The sequence below is a fragment of the Cyrtonyx montezumae genome, unplaced genomic scaffold (assembly GCF_038088225.1).
Source record: "Cyrtonyx montezumae isolate F1298 unplaced genomic scaffold, pur_monq_1.0 scaffold_23, whole genome shotgun sequence".
NCBI classification, from domain to species: Eukaryota; Metazoa; Chordata; class Aves; order Galliformes; family Odontophoridae; genus Cyrtonyx; species Cyrtonyx montezumae.
The window spans coordinates 10692544-10714087 of NW_027071970.1; the positions used below are offsets into that span (position 1 = coordinate 10692544).

Below are 21544 nucleotides of genomic sequence, written 5' to 3' on the forward strand. Positions count from 1 at the left end.
AACCAGGAGGGGGAGGTGGGAGGGTCCTGGCTCCAGATGTGCGCTGGGTTTGGGCAGATGAATGCAGAGTGGGTGCAGCACTCCGAGCTTTTCCCCACGGATGTTTTTAAGAGTTATTGTGAACCGGGTTTAGGAGATGCTGAGGCCGAAGTTGCACTGGCTGCTGCTGCTTAGAAGTCAGCCTTGCAGGAACGCGTTTCTTTCCATCTCTTTGCCCCTGGTGGATGCGAACAGCTCTCTCAAGGTAAAAAAAACCGTGCAGCTTTGACCCCCCGGCAGTGTCAGGTGAGGCGTGCAGGTGAGCTCAGGTGCTGAAGCATTTGCATATCCATACAAAGCGCGATGTTTATGAGAGCTACCACAGCTGACGCCGACCGGATAGCCTCGCCCCAGGCTTTGTCTCGCTGCGGATTTACAGTTGACGGTGTGTGCTTAAGTAGCTGTGACACCACTGCGACGTGGCACTCGATCACAGCCGTCACCCAGCGCTGAGGACCCACGCCGCGCAGACCGCAGTACGGCAGCGGAGCCCTCATCTTTAGTGAGAGCTGATGGCGGAGGCCTAACGCGTCAGGATGCGCGACCCCCGGCTCCTCCACCTGACCGCGCGAGGACGCAGCGAACGGCCGCGCGCGGCCGCGACCTCACGGGGGCGCGCGTCGCGAGCCGGCGCGCCCCGCCCCGCGCGATGACGTCAGCGGCGCACGTGGCCGCGCCGGGCCGCGGGTTCGCGGCGCTCCGGTTCCCGCGGCGCAGCGCTTCGCCCCGCGCTATGAGCGCGCAACCGGAGCGGTGCTGCGGAGAGTGGCGGGAGCTGGAGGAGGAGTTCCGGCAGCTGCAGGTGAGGAGGGGCCCGGGGATGCCGCGTCCCTCCGAGGGCCGACGGAAAGATCCCCGCGCTCCGGCGTCACGCGCGGGCGGGTAGCATCGTTTGCCCCCGAACCGCCCGCCCCTCCGCGCTGCGGTGCTCCCGAAGCCGTCCGTGCTCCGGGCCGGGCCGGCCGCGCTCCCTCGGCCCTTCTTCTCCCGGCGGAGTGTCCCAGCCCTCCGAGCGCCCTCGCGGCTCCGGCGGACCCGGCTCTTTGCGGCAGCGCGGAGCATCGCGAGCTGCGAGCGGCCCACGCGCGTTCCGGAGCCCGGCTCTCGAGCTCCTGTCCTTATTTCAGCATCCGCGTCTGTTCCCGCTCTCCGTGCACCGCTGCTCTGCCCCGCGCGCGGTGACCGCGTGGCCTGCCGCCCGCCTTCCCTTGCAGCAGAGCAGGACCTCGGCCCTCCGCTTTGGGGCAGAAATGCCTCTTTCCCGTGGTGCGTGGGGCCTTTGTTTTTCCGTGCACGCTTACTGCCGAGCCGTGGTCAAAGCCGGCCGGCGTGCGTCTGCATCTGTTCGCAGGAAGGCAGCGCTCCTGGGCTGCGCCTGCACGTCCCCTTTTCGTGCAACCACTGCTCCTGTAACTTCACTAGCGAATGCTCTGTTCTCCTGGGTATTCGTGCCGCTTCAAGTCCTTATCCGACTGGTTTCCCAGCTCTCAATGGCCGTGTTTGCATTTGCAATAAATGCTTCGGTGCTTTTTTGGTGAACAAAAAAGTAACCTCGTTCCCCTTTCAGCCAGCCTTAGAAAATACGCCGTTGCACGATGTCCAGAATGAGCTACTGTGCAACCCAGCGAGGCTCACAGCAAAACCTGAACCAGTGGTGGTTCCCACTGAGGTCCCCAGCCACGGTTTGTTTGGTTATTAAGGTCTTCAGGTGGGATAGTGGGGTTATATCCCTCCTGTATATAATGAACAGAAGAGCATAGATCTGTTTGGCGTGGTCTTAGCACTGCTTTTATGCTTCAGGAAGACCGGTGGTAATTTTTTGTGGCTGTTACCAGAGGTGTGCTAGGAGATGAAGCAAAAAGCCATTTAACCCCTGCACTGCCTCAACACTGAGTCCACAAACTCCACCTTCTGAGTTGTTACAGCCACGTTATATATTCTATAGTTTTTACATTTATTTTTCTCCTTAGACCAGAGCTAATGTCGAACTTCCACATGGCAGTAATGAGTCTGCCCTGCAGAGGGTCCCGAAGCAAACTGCAGCATGCCCAGCCAGGGGCTGAACCTGTATGGGTTTGTCTGTGGTGTGAAATCCACGTCAGCTGTATTTGCTTAACCGAGCCCTTGTGCACATTGCTGCTATCTCCAAGTGGGTTGAACACAGGATCCAGTACCTCCTGAGCCTGTTGCATCCTTCCTTTTGCTGGTTGAGCCGGGGCTTGGATCACCAGTGCAGCTGTGCTGGAGCAGAAGGTGGTAGGGCTTGGGGTGGCCGTGGTGGCCAGGAGCCTTGTCTGAATGCTGGGGTTCTGGTTCTGGTTTCCCCTTGGGCCCTCAACTCCTTTCCTCTTTTTTTTCCCAAGGTTTATCCTGGCTGGGAGATCAGAGTTCCTGCAGTTTCTCCATATGTTTAGTGAGGATGATTTGGGATCAAACCAGAGAATGAGGACTTTGTTACGAGGTGTGCTAGGAGCAAGGATGTCCCTGGTGGTGAAGGCTTGTTAGAAAGAGAAAATGAAGTGAATGGAGAGAAGATGCTCTTCCTTTTGTAGGAATTTTGTTAGTGTCTGTTTAAGCTGGTTTGCTTTTGCCCCCTTGGTTTTCTGCCTGTAATGGGGCAGCACAGGAACCCCCCCTCCTCAGGTGTCTGTTGGCTCCTAAACACCAGGCTTGCTTCTCTCAAATGTGAGGACCAAGTACAATGCGTAACACCCAGAAGGGCTCTTCCTATCAAACCTCTCTTCTCTCCCTGTAGGAAACACACAAAGTTTACAGGCAGAAACTGGAGGAAGTCACCAGCTTGCAGACAGCCTGCAGCAGCTCCATACACCGGCAGAAGAAGACACTGAGGGACCTCAAGCACAGCCTGCAACGGTAACAGGAGGTCTGAAGGGTGGAGGAGGCAGGGATGGGATGTTTCTGCTTCCCAAACAGCAGAAACGTTTGGATTTTCAGCAGTTTAGTATGTAGTCTGCATCACGGTGGTGGTTTTGCTCCATGTAATCTTGAGTCCCTGGCTGCTTGCTGAATTCCTTGTGTGCAGATCCCAGGCAGTGTTGGTCGCTAACCCCACTGCTCTGTTTTACATGAATTGGTAACACTGCAGTTTGCCAATAAATCATCAGTTGTGTTTTTTGGTTACAACCTGAAGTACCTTCTGCTTGAATAGCTGCAGCATCAATGAAAACCTCTCGCAGGGTTGGGCCTGGCCGAGGCTTCTAAACAGCCATTGCATCTCATCCCTCTTAGGGCTAATTTGGGGTCCACAGGAGGGCTCTCAGGGATGCACCGTGATGCCTCTGCTCTCTGTAGTCTTTTTTTTTGCACTGTGCATGGTGGTGGTGTCTGCAGGCAGTCAGTTTGTGGGTTTTGGAGAGCTGGTTGCTGCATGTGTGGCTTACAGATCCCTTCTCTGCAGGAGGAGCAGCAGTGGTGCCAAGTAGGGTGACACAGGGCCCTCCTCCCACTTAGTGCTGCCCCACTATGCTCCCTGCCCTAAAATATCCAGTTTCAGCAGAGGGAAAGCAGCAAGAAAAATGAACCAGAGGGCCCTTCCCCACCTCACTGTCCTCTGTCCAAGCTACCATTGATTATTCAGGCTGCATCGACCTTTCAGCCTAAATGAGTTTGACATGCTTTCACTGGTGGCTCTGGAGGGTGCATGAGGTCATTTTTTGTGTTGTTTTTAAAGGCTGTACAGTGAGCTTTTGTCTTTTGTGAGAAGTTCATGGGGTCTTGGTAGAGGCAAGGGAGCACAGATCAGTTTGGATGCTGGAAGGGCAGTGCCTGAGACATATACAAACTTCCCAAGGTGGAAGGAGCTCCTACGAAACTGCTCAATTGGAAGAGGTACAGAGTCCTGTCAGGGAGCTGGGGCGAAAGAAGCTGGTTTGTAAACCTGCTGGTTGAAATAACCTACAGTGACATAAAGCAGGTGATAAATAACTGGACAAGAGGGAGCTGCTCCGTGGTGTATGTTAGCTTTCAAACAGCACGCGTTTTATGACAAAGTTGCTATCCTTTATATAAAAGGAGACAAAAACAGAAAGGAAGGTTTTGTTTCTGTGTTTTTACAGATGCAAGCCCAGAGCTACTCCTGAAGAATTTGCTCTTATAGAGCAGATCAGCACCCAGATCAAAGAGAGGCAAAATGCCTTCTTCGACATGGAAGCCTACTTGCCAAAGAAAAACGGGTATGTGCTTTGCCAGGAGAGGCATGTGCTGTAGGAAAGCTGATTTTTAAGCGGCGTTCCTCCCAAAGGATAATGTGTGTACTGAAGAAATGCATGTGAAACTGCATTAGTCATAGATCTCTTGCTGAGCTGCTGTGTCAGTTGTATGCAGAGTTCATTAGCTGGATGTGTATGTGAACGTACTGTGTAGGCACAGACAGGTTTTCTTGATAAAATAAAACTGCACTGCCAAGAGATGAAGACTTTGCTATGAAATAGTGAATTGCACTCTGTGGTAGTTTTTTAAAGGCTAAATCAGTATTGGAATTTTCCTTCTTCCTATGTAGTTTTCTTCTTTCCAAATAGTGCTTTCAACTGACTTGAAATCTGTACTTTGCTTCAACTGGGGTTGCTAGGACAGATTTGGTTCAGTTGTCAAGGGCTGTGCAGCCCTGGCGGTCAGGAGATGCTGATGCTGAGTAAACTGAGCCAAGCGATTTCATTTCTACCCTTGATTTGTTTGCTTTCTCCTTCCCAAGTCTGCATTTTCTGTGTGTGTACAGCAAGCTGCACTTTTTGGATAGAAATGGTCTGGAGTGGGGAAGTGACATGAAGTCAAGGAGCTGTGAAAAGTGGCCGCAGCATTGCAGGTGGAATGATCTGCTGGAAGCTTGACTTCTAATTTCTCCATATTGTCTACTTTTGGTTTCTGACATCTCACCCTTTGGTGTAGCACAGAAGAGAGACCAGAAAATAAAGCCTTCCTCTTCCTTCTTGGAAGTGCTGACTGAACTTCCTGCATTTCAATCCTCTTCTGCAGTCTGTATCTTTGGTTTGCTCTCATTTAAAAACCTACAGCAGAATGTGGTTTGCACAGATAAAACAGTATCTTAAGCTCTGATGTGTTAGCCTGTGGTGTTCATAGTAAATGGGCTTATGTGGGCCTGTCATTGTTTTTTGTCTTCCAGTTTGTACTTAAATCTGGTGCTGGGAAACGTGAATGTAACCCTCCTGAGTAACCAAGCAAAGTGAGTGAGTGCCTCCATGCCTGTGCACCTGGGGCTAGCAGTGGGTATGCGCTGAAGTCCACAGACAGGAATGGTTTTCTTTTACATCTGACTTCTTGTTTGATTTGACTTGTGGATTGTATCTGCTTTGAAAAAAATGAAGCCACAGTAAAGTATCTGTGTACGTCCACTGATGTGTGATGTTTCCTGTTCTGTGCTTTTTACATTCCAGGTTTGCCTACAAAGACGAGTATGAAAAGTTCAAACTTTATCTCACAATTATCTTGTTACTGGGGGCCGTGGCCTGCAGGTTTATTCTTCACTACAGGTAAGACTGCATTTTTTTTTTTTGTTTTGACCAAGTATTTTGAATAAAAATGTTGTAGATTAGAAGCTAACTGATTTGAACTAATGGCCCAAGATAGTGGGAGACAGGCTTTGGCAATGTTTAAGCTTTGAATAGCTGTGCTTCCCCTGCAGGAGATCATCTTTGCTGTTCTTCAGAGCAGGCAGGACATGGATTTTGGCTAATTCCTTTTTCTTGTTCAGTATTGTAGGAGTTTATGGCTGACACAAAGTCCAGCACAATCAGTTGTTTTTCTGTTGTTGCACTGTGCTTCGAAAAGAGAAGTTTGTTTTGTTTGTAAGTTGTCCTGGATCGGTGTCAGCACTGTGCAAATGCCACACCAAAGAGCATTTTCATCAAACAGTCAGATCTAAAATGTAATGTCTAGGTCGTGACAATGTACCAGCGAGTGTCCCCTGTTCAGTTTTCCTTAATAACCAGCAAGGTGTTTTAGTTAGACCCTTCCATTAAGGCCTCGTACTAAGGATTGATGCTGTCATGTGCAGAGGCTGCCTCAGATCCCCATGGCACTGGAGGGGGCTGCAGATGGCAAAATAAAAACTCGTTTAGTCTGACAGTGTAATGTGCTTCAGTTCTTTTAGTCGATTGGATTGATATAGATCTCATCCTCATTGAATTAGCCTGGAAATGCCTGTCTAAATTGGATCATCTGGTGCTTCCATGGTGCTTTCTCTCCTTCAGATGGAATTAATGTCTCCGTGTACCTGCTTATCAGCTCCAGATCTGCAGGGTTATATCATAGGGCACTTCCAGAGTAAAGGACTGAGCAGGGAAGTGCTGCTGATACATACAGCTCTGCACGTGGATTAGAGATGCTTTGTGTCAGTGGTCTCACTTGGGCATGTTTTCATCCCGACAGGAAAAATAGGGATTTTTGAGATGTGTTTTTATAACTAATAAGCTTTCCCATTACTGTGCTCTTTTTGTATTTTTTTTTTTATCAGGGTGACGGATGAAGTGTTTAACTTTCTGTTAGTGTGGTATTACTGCACGCTGACGATACGGGAAAGCATTCTCATTAGCAATGGATCAAGGTACTGTGCCACCTGCAGAAACTATTTAAGGCATGAAATGTCCTTAAAAGAAAAAAGCGAGCAAGGAAAGCTGATTCAGTTTGGCACTGAATCCCAGCAAATCCAAGATGCTGATTCCTCTGTAGGTTGTGTTGTCCCCCTCCCCAGTTTCTTGCAGTGTGGCCATCTGAGGTTAGGGCAGAGAGGAGAGAAGATACAGTTTCTGCAAGTCCATGATTTCTTTGTTCAAAGTACTGGATGTTTCTGAGGGCTGTGGGTTAGCTGTTGGTGTGATTTGGGATTTCGGTTTGTTTTCAGTGGAGTGACCAATTCACTGACTTTGTGCCTTTTCTTCTCTGTTGTACTGCCTGTGTGTGCCCTGGCATACCCTCATCCTTTCATGAGAAAAAGGAGCCAAATCAGTGCTTTATGATGTGCAGTGAGCACGGCTGCCTGCGGGTCACTGTGGCGTGTCCTGAAGCATTTGACTAATTACAGCTGTGTTAAAGGAAAGCTGGTGGTTAGGAGTAGATAACTGTATAAATAGCTGAGTGCTGGGAGAAGTAAACTGAAAGATGATCCTCTGTTCAAGCCCTCATTTCTTTATGATATGTTAAGTAAGAGTATCCTAAATTACTCTTTTATCTAAATGGTCAGTCCTATTCCTGTTGGATTTTGGCACTCAGTTTGCCACTCGTGCAGTGTATGGGGTTACCAAGTGCATTCTGAGCATTATTAGAGATTAGAGCAGGAGAATGCTGGAAGGAGATTTTCACCCTTTCCCCCCAAGAATTCTACATGGTTTAGTTGCAAGTTGCACAGCCTCACGTGCAGCTGTTGAGGGGCTTGGGCACTCCTCTGCCTGGCTGCTTGCCTATCTTCCTGATCCTGCCTCACTACAGCTTTTTCCCATTGCACTGTAATATTCTGAGCTTTCTGCAGCATTCATGTCTGAAGAGAAACAGCAACTTAACAGAGGACTTGGAAACTTTTTTTCTGTGCCATGCAAATAAGCAAGGGGATGTGGGCCAAAAAAACCCTTGTGTGTTAGTTGCGTGTTAGTTGCTGCAATACCTCGTGCTCAGGATGAGCCTCAGTCCTGTGCCTCACTCCAGCCATCCCAGATTCGTAACCCAGTCATGGAGCTGAGATGGTGCCTTTCAGCTCCTGCCCAGCACTCGTCTGCGTGCTGCTCTTATGGTTTAGTGCTGGGGAGAGAAACAAAACCAGGGGTGTACCAGGGGGTGGGCTTTCTGGGGGCCATCACTGCAGGGAGCACATGGGCAGCGTGAACTGCTTTGGCCTTTTCTTGGTGATTTCTCAGAAACTCCTTTGCCACCAGGACGACTTTTTGTTTGAGCTAGGCCATCTGTTTATCCATGATCCAGTCAGGATCAGTTTTTGTCTTTAAAGCCAGACTTAAGTTGTTAACGTTTATATTTTTCATCTAACTGTCTTATTTCTCCTGTTCAGGATCAAAGGCTGGTGGGTGTCTCATCACTATGTCTCCACATTCCTGTCTGGAGTGATGCTAACATGGTGAGTTTGCCCTGCCCTGTTCAAGGTGCTTCCAAGTGTTAGCATCATCTGAGCACATTAATCCGGTGTGATCACATCGCTGTGGCCGCACAGGCATGTAGAAAGGAATCAAACTTGTCCAATCAAAGTGAGAAAACAAGCAGCACTTTGCTTTTAGAATGAATTCTGCCTTATAACCCAGTACCTAAACCAGGTGTGAAGCAAACAATGCAATTCACATTCCAACAGATGATGGTGTTGGTCAGACTACATGGCAGTGCACTGTGCGTGGTGTCTATGTGACCCACTTCAACTTTGAGATGAACTGATCAGTTAATAATTGGTTTTAAAGCAGCATGCTTTTTGTTGCTGAATCTCTAAGGAGATCATACGGGGCTGGAGCAAAAGTTCACATACCCTGAACTACAGTTAAGATAAAGGAACACAAACACTGCTGCTCTGTGGTTTAGATTTGTGATGCAGACACAGCTGAATGGCTTTGATTCGTATCTGGAGGAAACTGCAACAGGCAAATCAATGAGAGGGGGCAGCCCAAGCAGTCAGACCATCTCCTACCACCCAGAGTGGTGTAAAGGATGGGCAGGATGTGACAGGTGGTGATGTGTGCCTGTAGCACACTTTCTGGACTCCCAGATGGGGTGGATTGGGCTGGCTATCAGACGCTTATTTCATTTACTAATGGGTTCCTTGGCTGACAAGGGAAGGGCACTTTATTGTATACTTTTTATCAAATATATTTATTTCTTCTGGTTTTTTGCTTTCAGGCCAGATGGACTCATGTATCAAATGTTTCGCAGTCAATTTTTAGCATTTTCAATATTTCAGAGTGAGTATATCTTATCTTGATGTTTCATGAGATAAAAGATTCTGTGTTGCATGCTTAGAAAAGAACACTTCCATTTGTTAAATGCTAGAATCTTAAACTGTACCTCTATAAACAGTATCATACAACTACAGGTATACAGTGAGCAAGTCTAAACAATAATAGAGTGCTTCTGGATTAAACATTATTGAAATAGGTTCATAAGGTTGGAAAGGACCTACAAGATCATCTATATAGCTTGCATTGGCTATTCAGAAGGATTCTAAACATGTCAGTAATGCTTTCTCTATTTCTTCAGGTTGTGTTCAGTTCCTACAGTATTACTATCAAAGGGGCTGCCTTTATAGGCTCCGTGCTTTGGGAGAGAGAAACCACCTGGACCTTACAGTAGGTGAGGCTGCCTGCAATACTTTGTTTGCAAAACTTTGACCAGGCAGATGGGGCAGGTTTTAAAGGCAGTGACACAGGGGTGGCTTTGTGGCTTCAGAAAGAGAGCTCTGCACAGCTGTTACCCCTGTCCTGACACTTCTAGGACAAAGGCAGGAATGGAAGTAAGGCTTCTATCTTCTTCCTTGAGTCCTGTGGCTTGGAAATGGAGGGCTCTGGTCTCCATCAGCTCTTGAGAGCATTAAGATGGAGGTATTCATCTCCATCTTCACCCTCCTCCCATTACCACACCTTCAAGACTTTATTTTAACCTAACTGGTTATTACTGAACAGGACAAGAATAGTTCTTATAGTATGATCCTGGTGGGATGAAATGCAGCTACACCCCTCTCTTATCTATGCTAACTCTTTTTTCCCTGTTAACCTTTTCCAGAAGGCTTTCAGTCCTGGATGTGGCGGGGGCTGACATTTCTCCTTCCCTTCTTGTTCTTTGGACATGTAAGTCGTGCTGTCCCATTCCCTAGGGTGCTGTGTGGCCTGGGGAGGGTGGTGGTGCTGTGCTTCTTGCAGTTACATAGATGTGATCCAAAGCAGCATCTGGCAAGTATTTTCAAATTTTTGGTAGTAATGATCTTTTTCTTCTTAGTTCTGGCAGCTGTACAATGCAATCACACTTTTTGGATTGTCCAGGCATAAGGAGTGCAAAGAATGGCAGGTGAGTGTTGGTTCTGCTTTGAAAAAACCCACAGCAGAGGGGAAGAGGAATGTTTTAACCACATCCTCAAAGACATTTGGCTATCTAGATTTAACCATTTGATTTTACTGTCTGTGAAAGTCCAACAATGCTAAATGGCAGTAAGTTCCTAAACAAACAGTGCTGTAACATTGCTGCTGATGGTGATCCAAATGGGCTTCCCAGTTAACTCACAGAACTAGAATTGTAGATGCATAATTTGCCTCCTGTCTTCTTTTCTGATGTGCTGGCAGATCTCTGAACTTGCCAACCAGACCCCACTGCAGCTAGTTTAAAGTTGGCAGAAGTAGTAATGCTGCCCCAAGGCATCTGACCCTTAACACTCAACTTCCCCCTCAGGTTTGTGTGCTGGCTTTCACATTTCTGCTGCTCTTCCTTGGGAACTTCCTCACTACTCTCAAAGTGGTGCACGCTAAGCTGCAGAAGAATAAAGACAAAATGAAGAAACTGTGAACCCTCCAGGGGGTGCTGGGTGCCAACTTTGGAGCTCGCTGTCCCTGTGTGCACAGCAGGCACTCCGTGTTGGACAGAGCCTCCTTCACTGCTGCTACGTTGTGAACGGACTTTGAAGAACACATCTGTCCCGTGTTTGGTGAAGGATGTGGACTCTTCCAGCACAGACTCAGCATTATGCAAGCATGGCTCTCCAGTCTGCAGTCTTGCTATTTATGTATATTTAATACCAAACGTGTTTGCATTGGGTTTTTCTGTATATATAGCAGCATGCACCTGCTAGGCAAAAAGCCAGCACTGGGAGAATGTGGGATCTACTGTAATTCCAGTCCTGGAATGATATTTAACACTTTTCAGTTTTATTATTTAAACTCTACTATTGAATTTTGCAAAGCTTTATGAACACTCCAGGTTGATCAGTAATACAGACTGAATGCTGTTTTAAAAAGCATTTGTTTAAGGCATTTTCAGTGGCAATACTAACCTGTGTGTACTGTGAGAACATGCCCATCTTTGTACCATACTGCTGCTATGTACACTTTCTAAGAAGCTATTAAGAAGAGAAATCTTCTTAAAAACAAGCAAGCAAAACAAGTTGCTAAATGGCAGGGAATTCTGCTAGCCCTCTTTCAGAGGGATCAGGTAATCTGTCCAAGCCTGGAAAAGATTTAAAATAAACCATACAACATGCAGCTGGTTCAGTCCCTTTTTAGTTACAACCACACTGCCCTTTGGGTTGTCTTTTGAGACACAGCTTTTCCTGAAAGTGCTCTTGATCAGTGGCAATATGTGCAGTTACACTTCAGGTCCTATTTTCATTTCTTTTGGATGGTGGCTGTTTCGTAGAAGGTTTTTTTGTCCTTCTGCTGCAGTGCTGTTCTGAGAAGTGAAGACAGGCTAAGCAGAAGTGTTAAATATTTTCATTAGATACCAGTTGTTCAGGGAATGTAAACACTTGTTCAGAAGGATGGCTGAGAACAAAGAGGCTCCCATCCTGCTTAACTCCTTGTGCTTCTTAAACTTACTCAGCTGAATAAGCTTGTTCAAGTCCTTTAACATCTGCACCTCCTGAGCTGCAGTGCTGTGAGCTGCTGTATGCGGTGTGCTTCTCAGCTGTGCAGGCTTCCTTTGAGACTGCACAAGGCCTCAACTGGAGAAATGGCTTTGGCACAATGATCTGAGAATTATGCCTGGCTCCCAGTAAGCATCCTCATGAAGAAATTCTTATGCACTATAGACTTTAAATGGATCCAGCAGTTATTTTGTTGCTGCAAGGTTAGGAAATTTTCCTTCACAGTGTCGCTGTCATGTGGGCACAAACAATACATTGCAATTTCCATACTTTGAACAACTTTCACTCTATCCAGGCTGTATCTTGCACACTGGGTGAGGTCGGTTTTGTTTCCTTCTTTGAACTCTTTGATTATGAAATGTAAATACTTTTAGTTTGAGAGCAGTGCTGGAACCTGGCAGATCTGGGCAGTGGACCTGGTACTCCAGAGGTAAGGGAGCCCTTTGTATAGCAAGTAACTTGAGTTCTGCAGCGTGAGAAACTGGGGTGATAGAAGCAAGGGAAGATTCCAGACACTGAGGGCTCTATGTGGAAGTGTTTTCTAGTAACATGCACCTGGCATGCACTGCCCAAGCTTCCTGGCAAAATATTATCTTGCTACTGTTATGCAAGACAAAGAATCATAGAAAATCGCAGCAGTCTTGTGTATTCTCCCTTAGGATGGGCAGAAGTTTGCCTCAGAAAGAAAATTTCTAACAGTTGTACTACAGAAACCTTCACTCTTACAGGTCTGGCTGGTGATATTACAACTACTGATTGTTCCTGAAACCTGAGATCTCATTGCAAGAAACATGCAAAAGATCTAGGAGGTTCAGGGCACACACACTGGATTGTTCAGTGGGAACATCCACCATCCTTAAACACTCAACTGTCACTTCTATCACAAAAGGGAAAATCTAATTTACAGTAGCAGAGATGATTTCACCAGTTGATGAAAAGGAGTTACAAAGCAAAGTATTTTGCATCCCCCTAGCACACATGAACATTTATATGTTGTATATTAAATAAGCTATATAAGTTTATTGTAAAATAGACTTCACTTTACACAGAGTACCTGTCTGGAGTGCTTGTAACTTTGCATGCTTTAAATATTAAATATTGGAGCAACCAGTGCATATATCTCAGTGATGCATACCAGTGTTACAGTACTGGGCTTTGCAAGGAGAGCTCTAAAGAGGCAGCTCTGCAAAACTGGCCCAGGGGTCAAGAGGGAGCAAGTGGATGCTTTGGCTGTGCACCATGGCAGCAGCTTGACACTAACTCACACCACTGTCACCAAGTAAATTAATTTGGGAATGTCAATACAGAACTCAATTCTTGTCTATTCTAAGGTGCCTGGTAGGTAGGCTGCTCTACCAAAACTTCTGCCTGCAAGATGTGAGATTTTTGCCTGAAAAAGACTAAGTTGTAGCTACAGTAAGCCACAATTTTGCAGAGAAAAGAAACAAAACCAACAAACAAAAAACAAAGTCATGCAGTACTGTTCACTGCAAGTTAAATAGTGAATCCAAGACCTGACTGTTGGTGGCTTGGTGGTAGGAGCAAAGGCCAAGATGGATGTGTAGCATCAATTAGCCTTGATAAAGAGCCTTGAAAATGCTGAGAGCAATGTGGGAGAAGGTTTTAAAATAAAAAAAAGTAAAAAAAAAACCAAAACAACAAAAAAAGCTAAAAAGTTTTAAAATTTTACAACAGAAATCGTTGCAGGAATACAAAACATGTCCTGGGGGAAAAAAAAAGTCATACTGTTGCTAAAATCTGAGCAACGTGGTTCTCAGCTGTCACTGCTCTCTTGCAGTCCAGATCATAGCACTGAGCACACTCTCTGTTTCTTTTGGCGCTTGGCTTTTTTCATGGCACTCAATGCAATAGTTGTTGCTTCTTTAAAAACATTTTCTATGTTTTCACGGCATTTTGCTGAGCACTCCAGATAAATTTCTGCATTTATCTGCTGGCAAGCTGCTTCACCCTGGAAAGAACAGGTGAGAAAAGACATAAACCTGGTGTGTGTGAGGAGAAAAGGAAGGTGAGATGGAAGCAAAAAGGAATTACTTTGCACATCTTCATAACGTGAGGTCATCCTCCAAAAGAAACTGCCTCCTCTAACATAAGTACGTTGGTAATAAACTGAAGCACTGTTGCTGGTTTGGTTTTTTTTTTCCTAAGTTGATCTAATATTGTAGAAATAGCATTTCTTTGATTGATACTCAAAAGAAGATATCTACAAGGAGGAACTTTTTTCAGGTATGACACGCGATGTCACGTTTACTTTGCAAGCCTCAGCACTGTGTGCTGCATGTAGAGGTACAGCCTGCAATAATGCCTTGCTTTGTTTTGCTGGTGCACATGCAGGAATCCTGACTGCCACTTCAAACCATCACAAAGACTCAGCAGAAGTCCTAGTACATGCAGATGAGTGCCTACATACATCACCTGAATGCAGGCAGTGGAAACAAAGTAGAATCTAAAACATCTGCGTGCAATTATGGCTGTGTGAAATCACTACAGACACAACACAGCTACTCCTTACTTTGCTTGTGACCCTTTCATTGTGGAGTCAGTCCCCACTTTTGAGTTCTTGTGAGTCTTGGAGTGTGAATTCCAGATCTGCAACCCACAGCTCACAAACTCTGCATTTAGTCATTATGAACCCTGGGAACGGGGTCATTGAGCACTCAGATTTCTGCAGGTGGGGATTTTCCTTCAGCACATTTAAGTGAAGTTTCTCTCCTTCCAGTTGTTTGCAAGCTGCAGTGCTGACAGATACTCTTCAGCTCCACTGTGCCTGGCATCAGACTGCATGACTGGAGATGCTCAAATGTAATAGACTGAGGGAGAGCATGTTTAAAGGGACAAAATGCAAACAGGAAGGCTCCAGTAGGCGACAAAGGGAGGTGTGGGCTGGTGAGCTCCACCTCTTCTGTGAGCATTCATTCAAAGAGCTGCTGGAGGGAGAATCTGCTCTGTGCATACTGTTCTGAGGCAGTAATGGTGCCAGATGCGAGGCCTCAGCTGACTGCAGAGAAGGTTGTTGCTTGTCCTGAACCTCATGAGAGCGTGACAAAGGGAGTTATTAATGCCAATGAGGGACAATCTGCAGCTGTTCACAAAGTGAGAGGACAGGCATCTAATCTTGTGAGCAAGGAAGACAAACTTAAGTCTTAACATGATTTAATGGTGATGCTGTGGCAGGCTCTTTAGAAAAAAACAGTAATTCATTCAGTCTTAGTGAACTTAACCTTGTTTCCTGGACTTGTGTCTCAGTTAGACAGCTGTTGTTCATACTCTGAGAGAAGAAAGATGGCTTTGTATTTAATAATGAAAACATAGAAGACCAAAGCAGAAAGATCTCGTGTGACTTGGTACAAGCAGTTCCACCACTCCCCGTTTCCCTTGTACCTAGGACAGCAATGTCATGCCATAACACTAGCTGTATCTCAGTACACTGTAGTACTTTAGCTGGAAATACTTGATAGTATGTAGATTTCTTTCTTAGATTAGGTACTTCAAAGAAAAGTTTGCTAGAGAACTCTCACTGATGTTTTTGCTATTGTCCTTGGAAGAGCTTTCAAAGGAAGTCCAAGAAACCTGTTGAGGCCTACAAATTTATGAAGGCAGTGGAAGGAAATCAAAGTGAGACATGTAAGTAAGCCTAGACAGCATAGCAACTGGTGTCTTTTCAGGGACTAGGATCCTGAGGTATGCAAAATACTAAAAGGTCTCTACTTTGGCAAAGAGAACAATACTGTCAATGCATTTATGCTCACCTGGTTGTAAGTAATAGGTTCCTGCTTGGAAGCCCTGAGCTTACGCAGCTGCTCTTTGTCTTTCCGGAGGTCCGTTTTGCAGCCGATCAGTACGAGTGGGACACCTTGGCAGAAGTGATTCACTTCAGGATACCACTGATGGTAGAAAAAACAAAACCTGCATTGCTTTGCTGATTCTATGTACAGGAATGAGAACTTCTGCTTTGGAACACTACAGAAATCCTACTACAGACAAGTGGTTGCTTACATCCCTTCTCCCCTAGTTAAATGTGCACGCGCTGGAAGTAGACTTGAATCTGAAATGCTTGTGTGCAATGGTTGTGCGACATTACTACAGATAAAGCAACGATTCTACAGTTGATTTGTGGCCTTTTTAGTGTACTGCAGAGTCTTGCCAAATTCTGAGCACTTGAGAGCCATGGAGAGGTGAGTTTTGGGTGTAAGGTCTGTGACCTGCTATTCAGTGCACAATGAACGATCTGTGCATCTTTATGCTCTGGGGACAGGCCTACTAAAAGCGTGAGCTTTTTTAATCTGACATCTTGTCCTGCATCAGGCGTATGTAATTCATTTAAAAGGCTGAAGCAATTATGAAAGGCTCTTACCTTATCTGCTACATTATCATAGCTGGTGGGGTTCATGACATCGTAACAAATTAGCACCACGTTTGTGTTCTGGTAGGAGAGCGGCCGCAGCCGATCATAGTCCTCCTGCCCTGGAACACAGAGAATGTTTTGGAATACAATAAATTTCTCTCCTTAACAAGCAGTATGATGGGAATGTGTAAAGGTAAATACTTGAGTTCAAGGGTACTGTAATGGCACAGACTGAAAAAAAGTCCATACTTGTAAAATTCCTTCCCTTAAACGCAGGCTATCCTTCGCTGACAAAATGGATCCTTTAGAATATAAAACACATCCTTGGGAAGTTTTAATATAAAGGTTGCTTTGTCCAACTGCTCATTTTACCAGACATGCAGCAATGTAGAACAAGCTCAACTTCTCTTTGAAGCAAGACTTCACCACTGATCTTTGGGACGCTGCTCAACTCTGGAAAAATTTTTCGTGCTTTTAATTAGCAGTATTAAGGCACAGAGTCTGATTAGAGGAAGTTAACTTGCTTCAGACCTGTACTCTTCCCCATTTCTGCAGTTACCCCACTGCATAAACCACTGCTTGGTTTGTCTGAGACACGTTAAGTCTTAGGTTTGGACTATTCTCTGCATTTGAGCAGCAAGCTCTGTGGGTGAGGTGCTAAGCAAAGTAGGGTTGATCCCTCAAGGTTTAATACAAAAATAATAGACAATTGATAAAATTATGCATGTTGTGTAAACATTCAGAGCAGGGACTTTACTGCTTAGCCCTTCTTATTCTCCCAAATCCACTCTCTTGTTTGCAACCAATTTACCATTCTGTCGTTGAGCTAATCCTTTAAATCCGTTAAACATATCTGGCACCAAACATTTTTTCTCCTAACTTCCTCCAGTGTTACATGCTGTGTATGATTTTCCCTGTTCACTTTCATGCCTCTCAGCCCTCTACAAAGGTATCTTGTAAAATCCAGAGGCTCTCCAAGTTAGTGCTGGCAGTCTGTGAGACAGACAGGACAGTCCCCTAGGAGCAAACCATAGTGGGCTGCCTGGAGTTAGCAAGTACTGCTGGAAACATGTATCAGAAGAGGTGTCTTCAAAGGTCAAACAAAAATATGCTGTGTTTTTAATCAAAAACTACAGAAATAGACTGTTCCATGAACTCTACCTTCATCTTTAAAACCAGCTGTGCAGCTCTGTAAGCAAATGGAGAAATAAATGCCTAAGAAAATGTTGCTTTGTAAAATGCAGCTCTATACATATTTGAAATTTCAAATGCAGAGCACAAAATGAGGTAAAATGTGCCCCTAAAAGTGAGTTGGTTATATTGGTATTAGGGCCGGATAAATGCAGCTCTCCCCTGGAAGGAGGGGAGCTATTCTTCCAGTGCTCAAATACGATTCTTCAGGTGCTGTGGATGTATCAGAACCCAGCTCAAGCTGTGTCTGAACATTGATAGCATTTCCACTGAAACCTCATTGAGAACATTTCCTTTCATAGCCTGTCCTTAAGTGCTGCTGATGAAATGCAGAAAGGGCCTGTGAGACTTCTCCTCCATAAAGCTACTCCGTCTGTGGTCAGAGCTTTTGGCACAGATTTAGGTCTTCTACTAGCAATAGAAGGCTGAACCCAAGCAGTTACTGAATGTATCAAAGAGATGCCTAGGACTGAACACATCTGTGACTCCACTGCCTTCCTCAATTTATTGTAGCATTAAGAGACAGTTTTTAAAAACAAATAACCAACAAAACCTGTCCAGCTGCATTCACCTGAAATTTGCTACTTCTTTATGATCACATTTTGGCATATTGCTGCCAGGCCCTACGGGGCAAGGAGGACCTCAGCCAACACTGGAGGGAGAGAAGAGGAAGTGAAACCACAGGTCTCAGTCTCCTATGTATGTTCATGTCTGCCTGCTCTTCCTCCTCCTTCACTAAGTACCACAAAGGAAGAGCCCCTCTCCCCTGTTCACTGCTCAGTCCTCAAAGGAGCTCAGCAACCACACACATCACTGGGAGAGATGAACTGTTCAGGGACATCTGCACCTTTTCTGGAGGACAATTCACATTGGAAGTCCTCAGCCCAGTGTGCCTGTTTGATCTGCTTTCCTCTCCAGCAGACATTGCAAAGAAATTACCAATGGAGAATGTATTCCTTTTAGGCCCAATTAATTAGTGGCATTTTCTCTCTCTTGTACACTAATCACAGGTGGTGTTTCTGTCAGCTCTCCTATGGCAGCGTGAGGATGAGGTGGACATGAGGGCACACTGAAGCATTGCAGTGCTCTGCACAAGGCCTGTGGTAGCAGGCCCAGCAGGAGAAACCAGCATCCAGCAGGCAAGTTTTGTAACACACAAAATAATACATCATAACTTAGTAAAGAAAAGATGCCCCAGGCCTGCCACACTCTCAGGGCTGGAGAAAGCCAGAGACAACAACCCAAAGGACTTTTCGAGCTGGGAAAATGTGTCCACCAAAATAAAGTATGGAACAGGGCTTTGCCAAAGATGACACAAAAAGAGCTGCTCAACTTACAACAGCACAGTCCACTGCCACTAACAGCCAGCATGTAAGGAAGAGCATCACATCCTGTCACCCAGACCAGCCAACCACTTCCTATACATGTCAGTGCAACACTCTACACTTGGTATTTAAAATCAACACATAACCACAGGGAGGGGAGCCCTCACAGATACACACCTAATTCTCTGTCCTTCTGCAGGTTCCTCCATACCATGGTTATCAGCTTGGCAGCTGTGTTACTTGACTTTGCAGTTCAGAAAAATTTGGGAAATTGAATCTTTTCTTGGCAGGAATTAAAGCAGTAGAAGAGGACTGAGGTTGGGATGGGGGGGGGATACATTTTGACTTCAGGCACTCCTTCCCCTTCGAAGTTACGCAAAATTACTTTTGCACGTACCAGCTCCTCAAGGCCAGATGCTGTAGAGCACCTATCATTAGAGACCTGAAAAAACCTGCGGGAGGCTTCAAGCGTGCTTCCTGCACCTCAGAGCGAGTGCTCACAGGAGGCACTGCTTCCTCCTCCACTCAGCACAGCTTACTGCTTTGTTCTGAGGAAGTCCTGCACTGAACATCAAAAATGGAAACCTGCATCAGAATTGAAGCTAAGGCATCAACTTGATGACACTGTTCTCTCAGAATGTAAACAATTACAAAGCTAATTTATCTCTCAATTCTTTTGTCAAGCATGGCAGAAATGTCAATTTGTAATTTAGTATGCAGCTGTAAAGCCTGTTTGCAGACAAATGGTATTACAAAGCTTTTACACATTGCATATGTATACCACCAACTTCCTGCAACAGCAAGAGGTGTCTCTGATGAGGAAGGCAGAGCAGCAGAACAGGAAAGTCTTTCCAAAAATTACTATTCAAGCATGCTGTAGACTAACTCATTAATTCTGGCCTGTTACCAAAATTATCACCAAGAAAAAAACTCCTTCGGTACCTTAGAATGTTTGATTCTCAGGCCTTTTGTGCACATCCTTCTCCCTTAGAAAGTAGGACAAGCTCAAAACCTCCAACTGAGCAGGGCTGAACAATACAAAGCGTCCTTCTCACTTTACACAGCCCACAGAGATGAACCTGTCCTTCACCTTCCCATGACGCTAAGTACACATGGCTCTATTTAGTGCTGCTCTTAGTTGGATCCTAAAAATAATGAAGTCCTTTCTGCAGTAGGTGTATGACTAAGATCCGGTGACACTTTTTAGAACAGATTTGCTTTCTCCTCCTGTACACTTCTGCAAGACATTAAGTTGAAACCCTTCACTTCCAAAACAGTTTTACATCCTTCCAATCCCATTAAAACCACCTTACAATAATCTGAATGATTCAGGGATCTTTCAGACTAAGAGCAAAATGCAGGAGCTCCCTCATCTCCTGACCTGAGCTTCCCCCTGAACTCTGGGAAAGACACAGCTCTTCATTTTGTTCCAACCTTAGTAACTTTCATTCAAAACAGGATGGGATTTCTTCCTCTGGCATCACTTCCACCTTCAGAAAGAGGATGAGAAGCTACTTGAATCACAGAGCACTGACACATCTGTAACCTACAACTATTGCTAGCAGCCTGGCAGCCATCACACTCTTTTGGGAGGTGAAGTACGCTGGGTTTCAAGGTCTCCAGACAAGAGGATGGAAAGACATTGCTCATTCAAGGCAAAGAGGCCTGCCAACCAGCCAGCAGCAGCATCTGCACCTCCTGATGTCTCATGAACTGCGCCGCACTGTTCTTTTGTGATGGTATTAATTCGGAACAACCGTGCAGAATACGACACAATTTATATACGTGGAGCTGAAATGCAGTGTGTGCCAACTTTAGGGTCTATTTGGAATGCAACCAGACAGCAGAGCCTGGGAAATCTGAATGAATCACAGAACATCCCCAGGTGGAAGGAAACCACATGAGAACCATTGAGTCCAACTTCTCGCTCCACCCAAAAATCAAACCATCTGCAAACTAAGTCTCAAGCTCCTGATATGAACCCAAACAAACTATCAGCTATCCCCAGTAACCTTTAAGGCAAAGGCCTTTTTCATTTTGAACCCACACCAGCTCTTTCCTCCTTTACTATTTGATCACACGTGGCAGGAGATTAAAATATTTTCTTGGTGGACTGTATTATGCACCGGGAGCCGGGTTTAATACCTTCAGATATGTTTGCTATGTGATGCAATGTCCTAACAAACGGGGTCACTGTGGCAGAGAACAAACCCAGGCTGGCACTGCCATGACAGAACCGACCATTTCTTAGAGGAACGCCTCTCACAGCTCAACGCTGTCAGAGCGGCGGGGAAAGGCACTACCTGCAGTGTCGTACAAGTTCAGGAGGACCTCCTTTTTGCCGATGGTGATGCTGGTGGCATATTTCTCAAACACAGATGGTGCATATTGCTGCCAACAGAGAAAATAACTCAAGTTATGGACAAGGAACGCTTGCACAAGGCCGTGGCCACGTCGCGGTGCTGGGGAACAGCCCAGGACAGCTGTGAGCACCCCTCGCAGCCTGAGCCCCCCCGGCTCCCCTCGGGCCCTACAGGTGCTTCCCCTCTCCCAGACCCCCGGGCCCTCAGGGCCGCCCCGCGCTGACCGAAGCTGAGGAGAGCTCCTTGGGTACGCGAGGAGGACTCCCCGCTCACCTCAGGGAAGGCGCCCTTGGCGTACACCATCAGCAGCGATGTCTTCCCGCAGCCGCCGTCCCCCACGATCACCATCTTCACCTCCTTTTTCCCCGACGGCGCGGCCGCGCTGCCGCCCTTTCCCCCCTCAGCGCCGTCGGGCAGAGCCCCGTTGGCCGCCTCCATGGAGCCGAGCGCGGCTCAGCGCCGCCGGGACAGCGCTCCGCAGCGGAGCCCCGGGGCGGGCCGGCACCGCCCGCGCTCCGCCGGGGATTGGCCGCGCCCCGGGGCGCCTCAGGTGGCTCCGGGCGCCGCTGGGGGCCGCGCTGACACCGCCGCGCCCGGGGAAAGGCGCTCCGAGGCGGCGTGGGGCGGTGCCCTCTGCGTGGAGCTGAACGGGGCACTCAGAGCACGGCCACCAGGT

General features: G+C 46.5%; 2 protein-coding genes across 2 annotated transcripts; one reads left to right on the top strand and one right to left on the bottom strand.

The window, feature by feature from the left end:
* The first annotated feature begins 725 nt into the window (after positions 1-725).
* Positions 726-11233, top strand: TMEM120B (transmembrane protein 120B). Its single transcript, XM_065739206.1, has 12 exons — positions 726-841; positions 2795-2913; positions 4116-4232; positions 5180-5239; positions 5451-5546; positions 6530-6619; positions 8072-8137; positions 8902-8963; positions 9259-9351; positions 9781-9845; positions 9994-10062; positions 10441-11233. Exons 1-12 carry the CDS (start codon positions 773-775, stop codon positions 10552-10554), a joined length of 1020 nt encoding a protein of 339 aa, XP_065595278.1. The 5' UTR covers positions 726-772; the 3' UTR covers positions 10555-11233.
* Positions 11234-13289: 2056 nt separating this feature from the next.
* On the bottom strand, positions 13290-21407 carry RHOF (ras homolog family member F, filopodia associated). Its single transcript, XM_065739207.1, has 5 exons — positions 21142-21407; positions 20809-20896; positions 15999-16108; positions 15394-15528; positions 13290-13595 (listed from the first exon to the last, which is right to left on the bottom strand). Exons 1-5 carry the CDS (start codon positions 21304-21306, stop codon positions 13431-13433), a joined length of 663 nt encoding a protein of 220 aa, XP_065595279.1. The 5' UTR covers positions 21307-21407; the 3' UTR covers positions 13290-13430.
* Between the last annotated feature and the right edge of the window lie 137 nt (positions 21408-21544).

Bases quoted from the DNA above. Each gene is read 5' to 3' on its own strand.
- RHOF (XM_065739207.1), bottom strand. From the start codon at position 21,306: ATGGAGGCGGCCAACGGGGCTCTGCCCGACGGCGCTGAGGGGGGAAAG. The intron at 20,897-21,141 runs GTGAGCGGGGAG...CTCTGTTGGCAG, and splicing joins CCAAGGGCGCCTTCCCTGAG to CAATATGCACCATCTGTGTT. The intron at 13,596-15,393 runs GTGAGCATAAAT...TGTTCTTTCCAG, and splicing joins AACCTATTACTTACAACCAG to GGTGAAGCAGCTTGCCAGCA.
- TMEM120B (XM_065739206.1), top strand. From the start codon at position 773: ATGAGCGCGCAACCGGAGCGGTGCTGCGGAGAGTGGCGGGAGCTGGAG. The intron at 5,547-6,529 runs GTAAGACTGCAT...TTTTTTTATCAG, and splicing joins AGGTTTATTCTTCACTACAG to GGTGACGGATGAAGTGTTTA. The intron at 9,352-9,780 runs GTGAGGCTGCCT...AACCTTTTCCAG, and splicing joins CCACCTGGACCTTACAGTAG to AAGGCTTTCAGTCCTGGATG.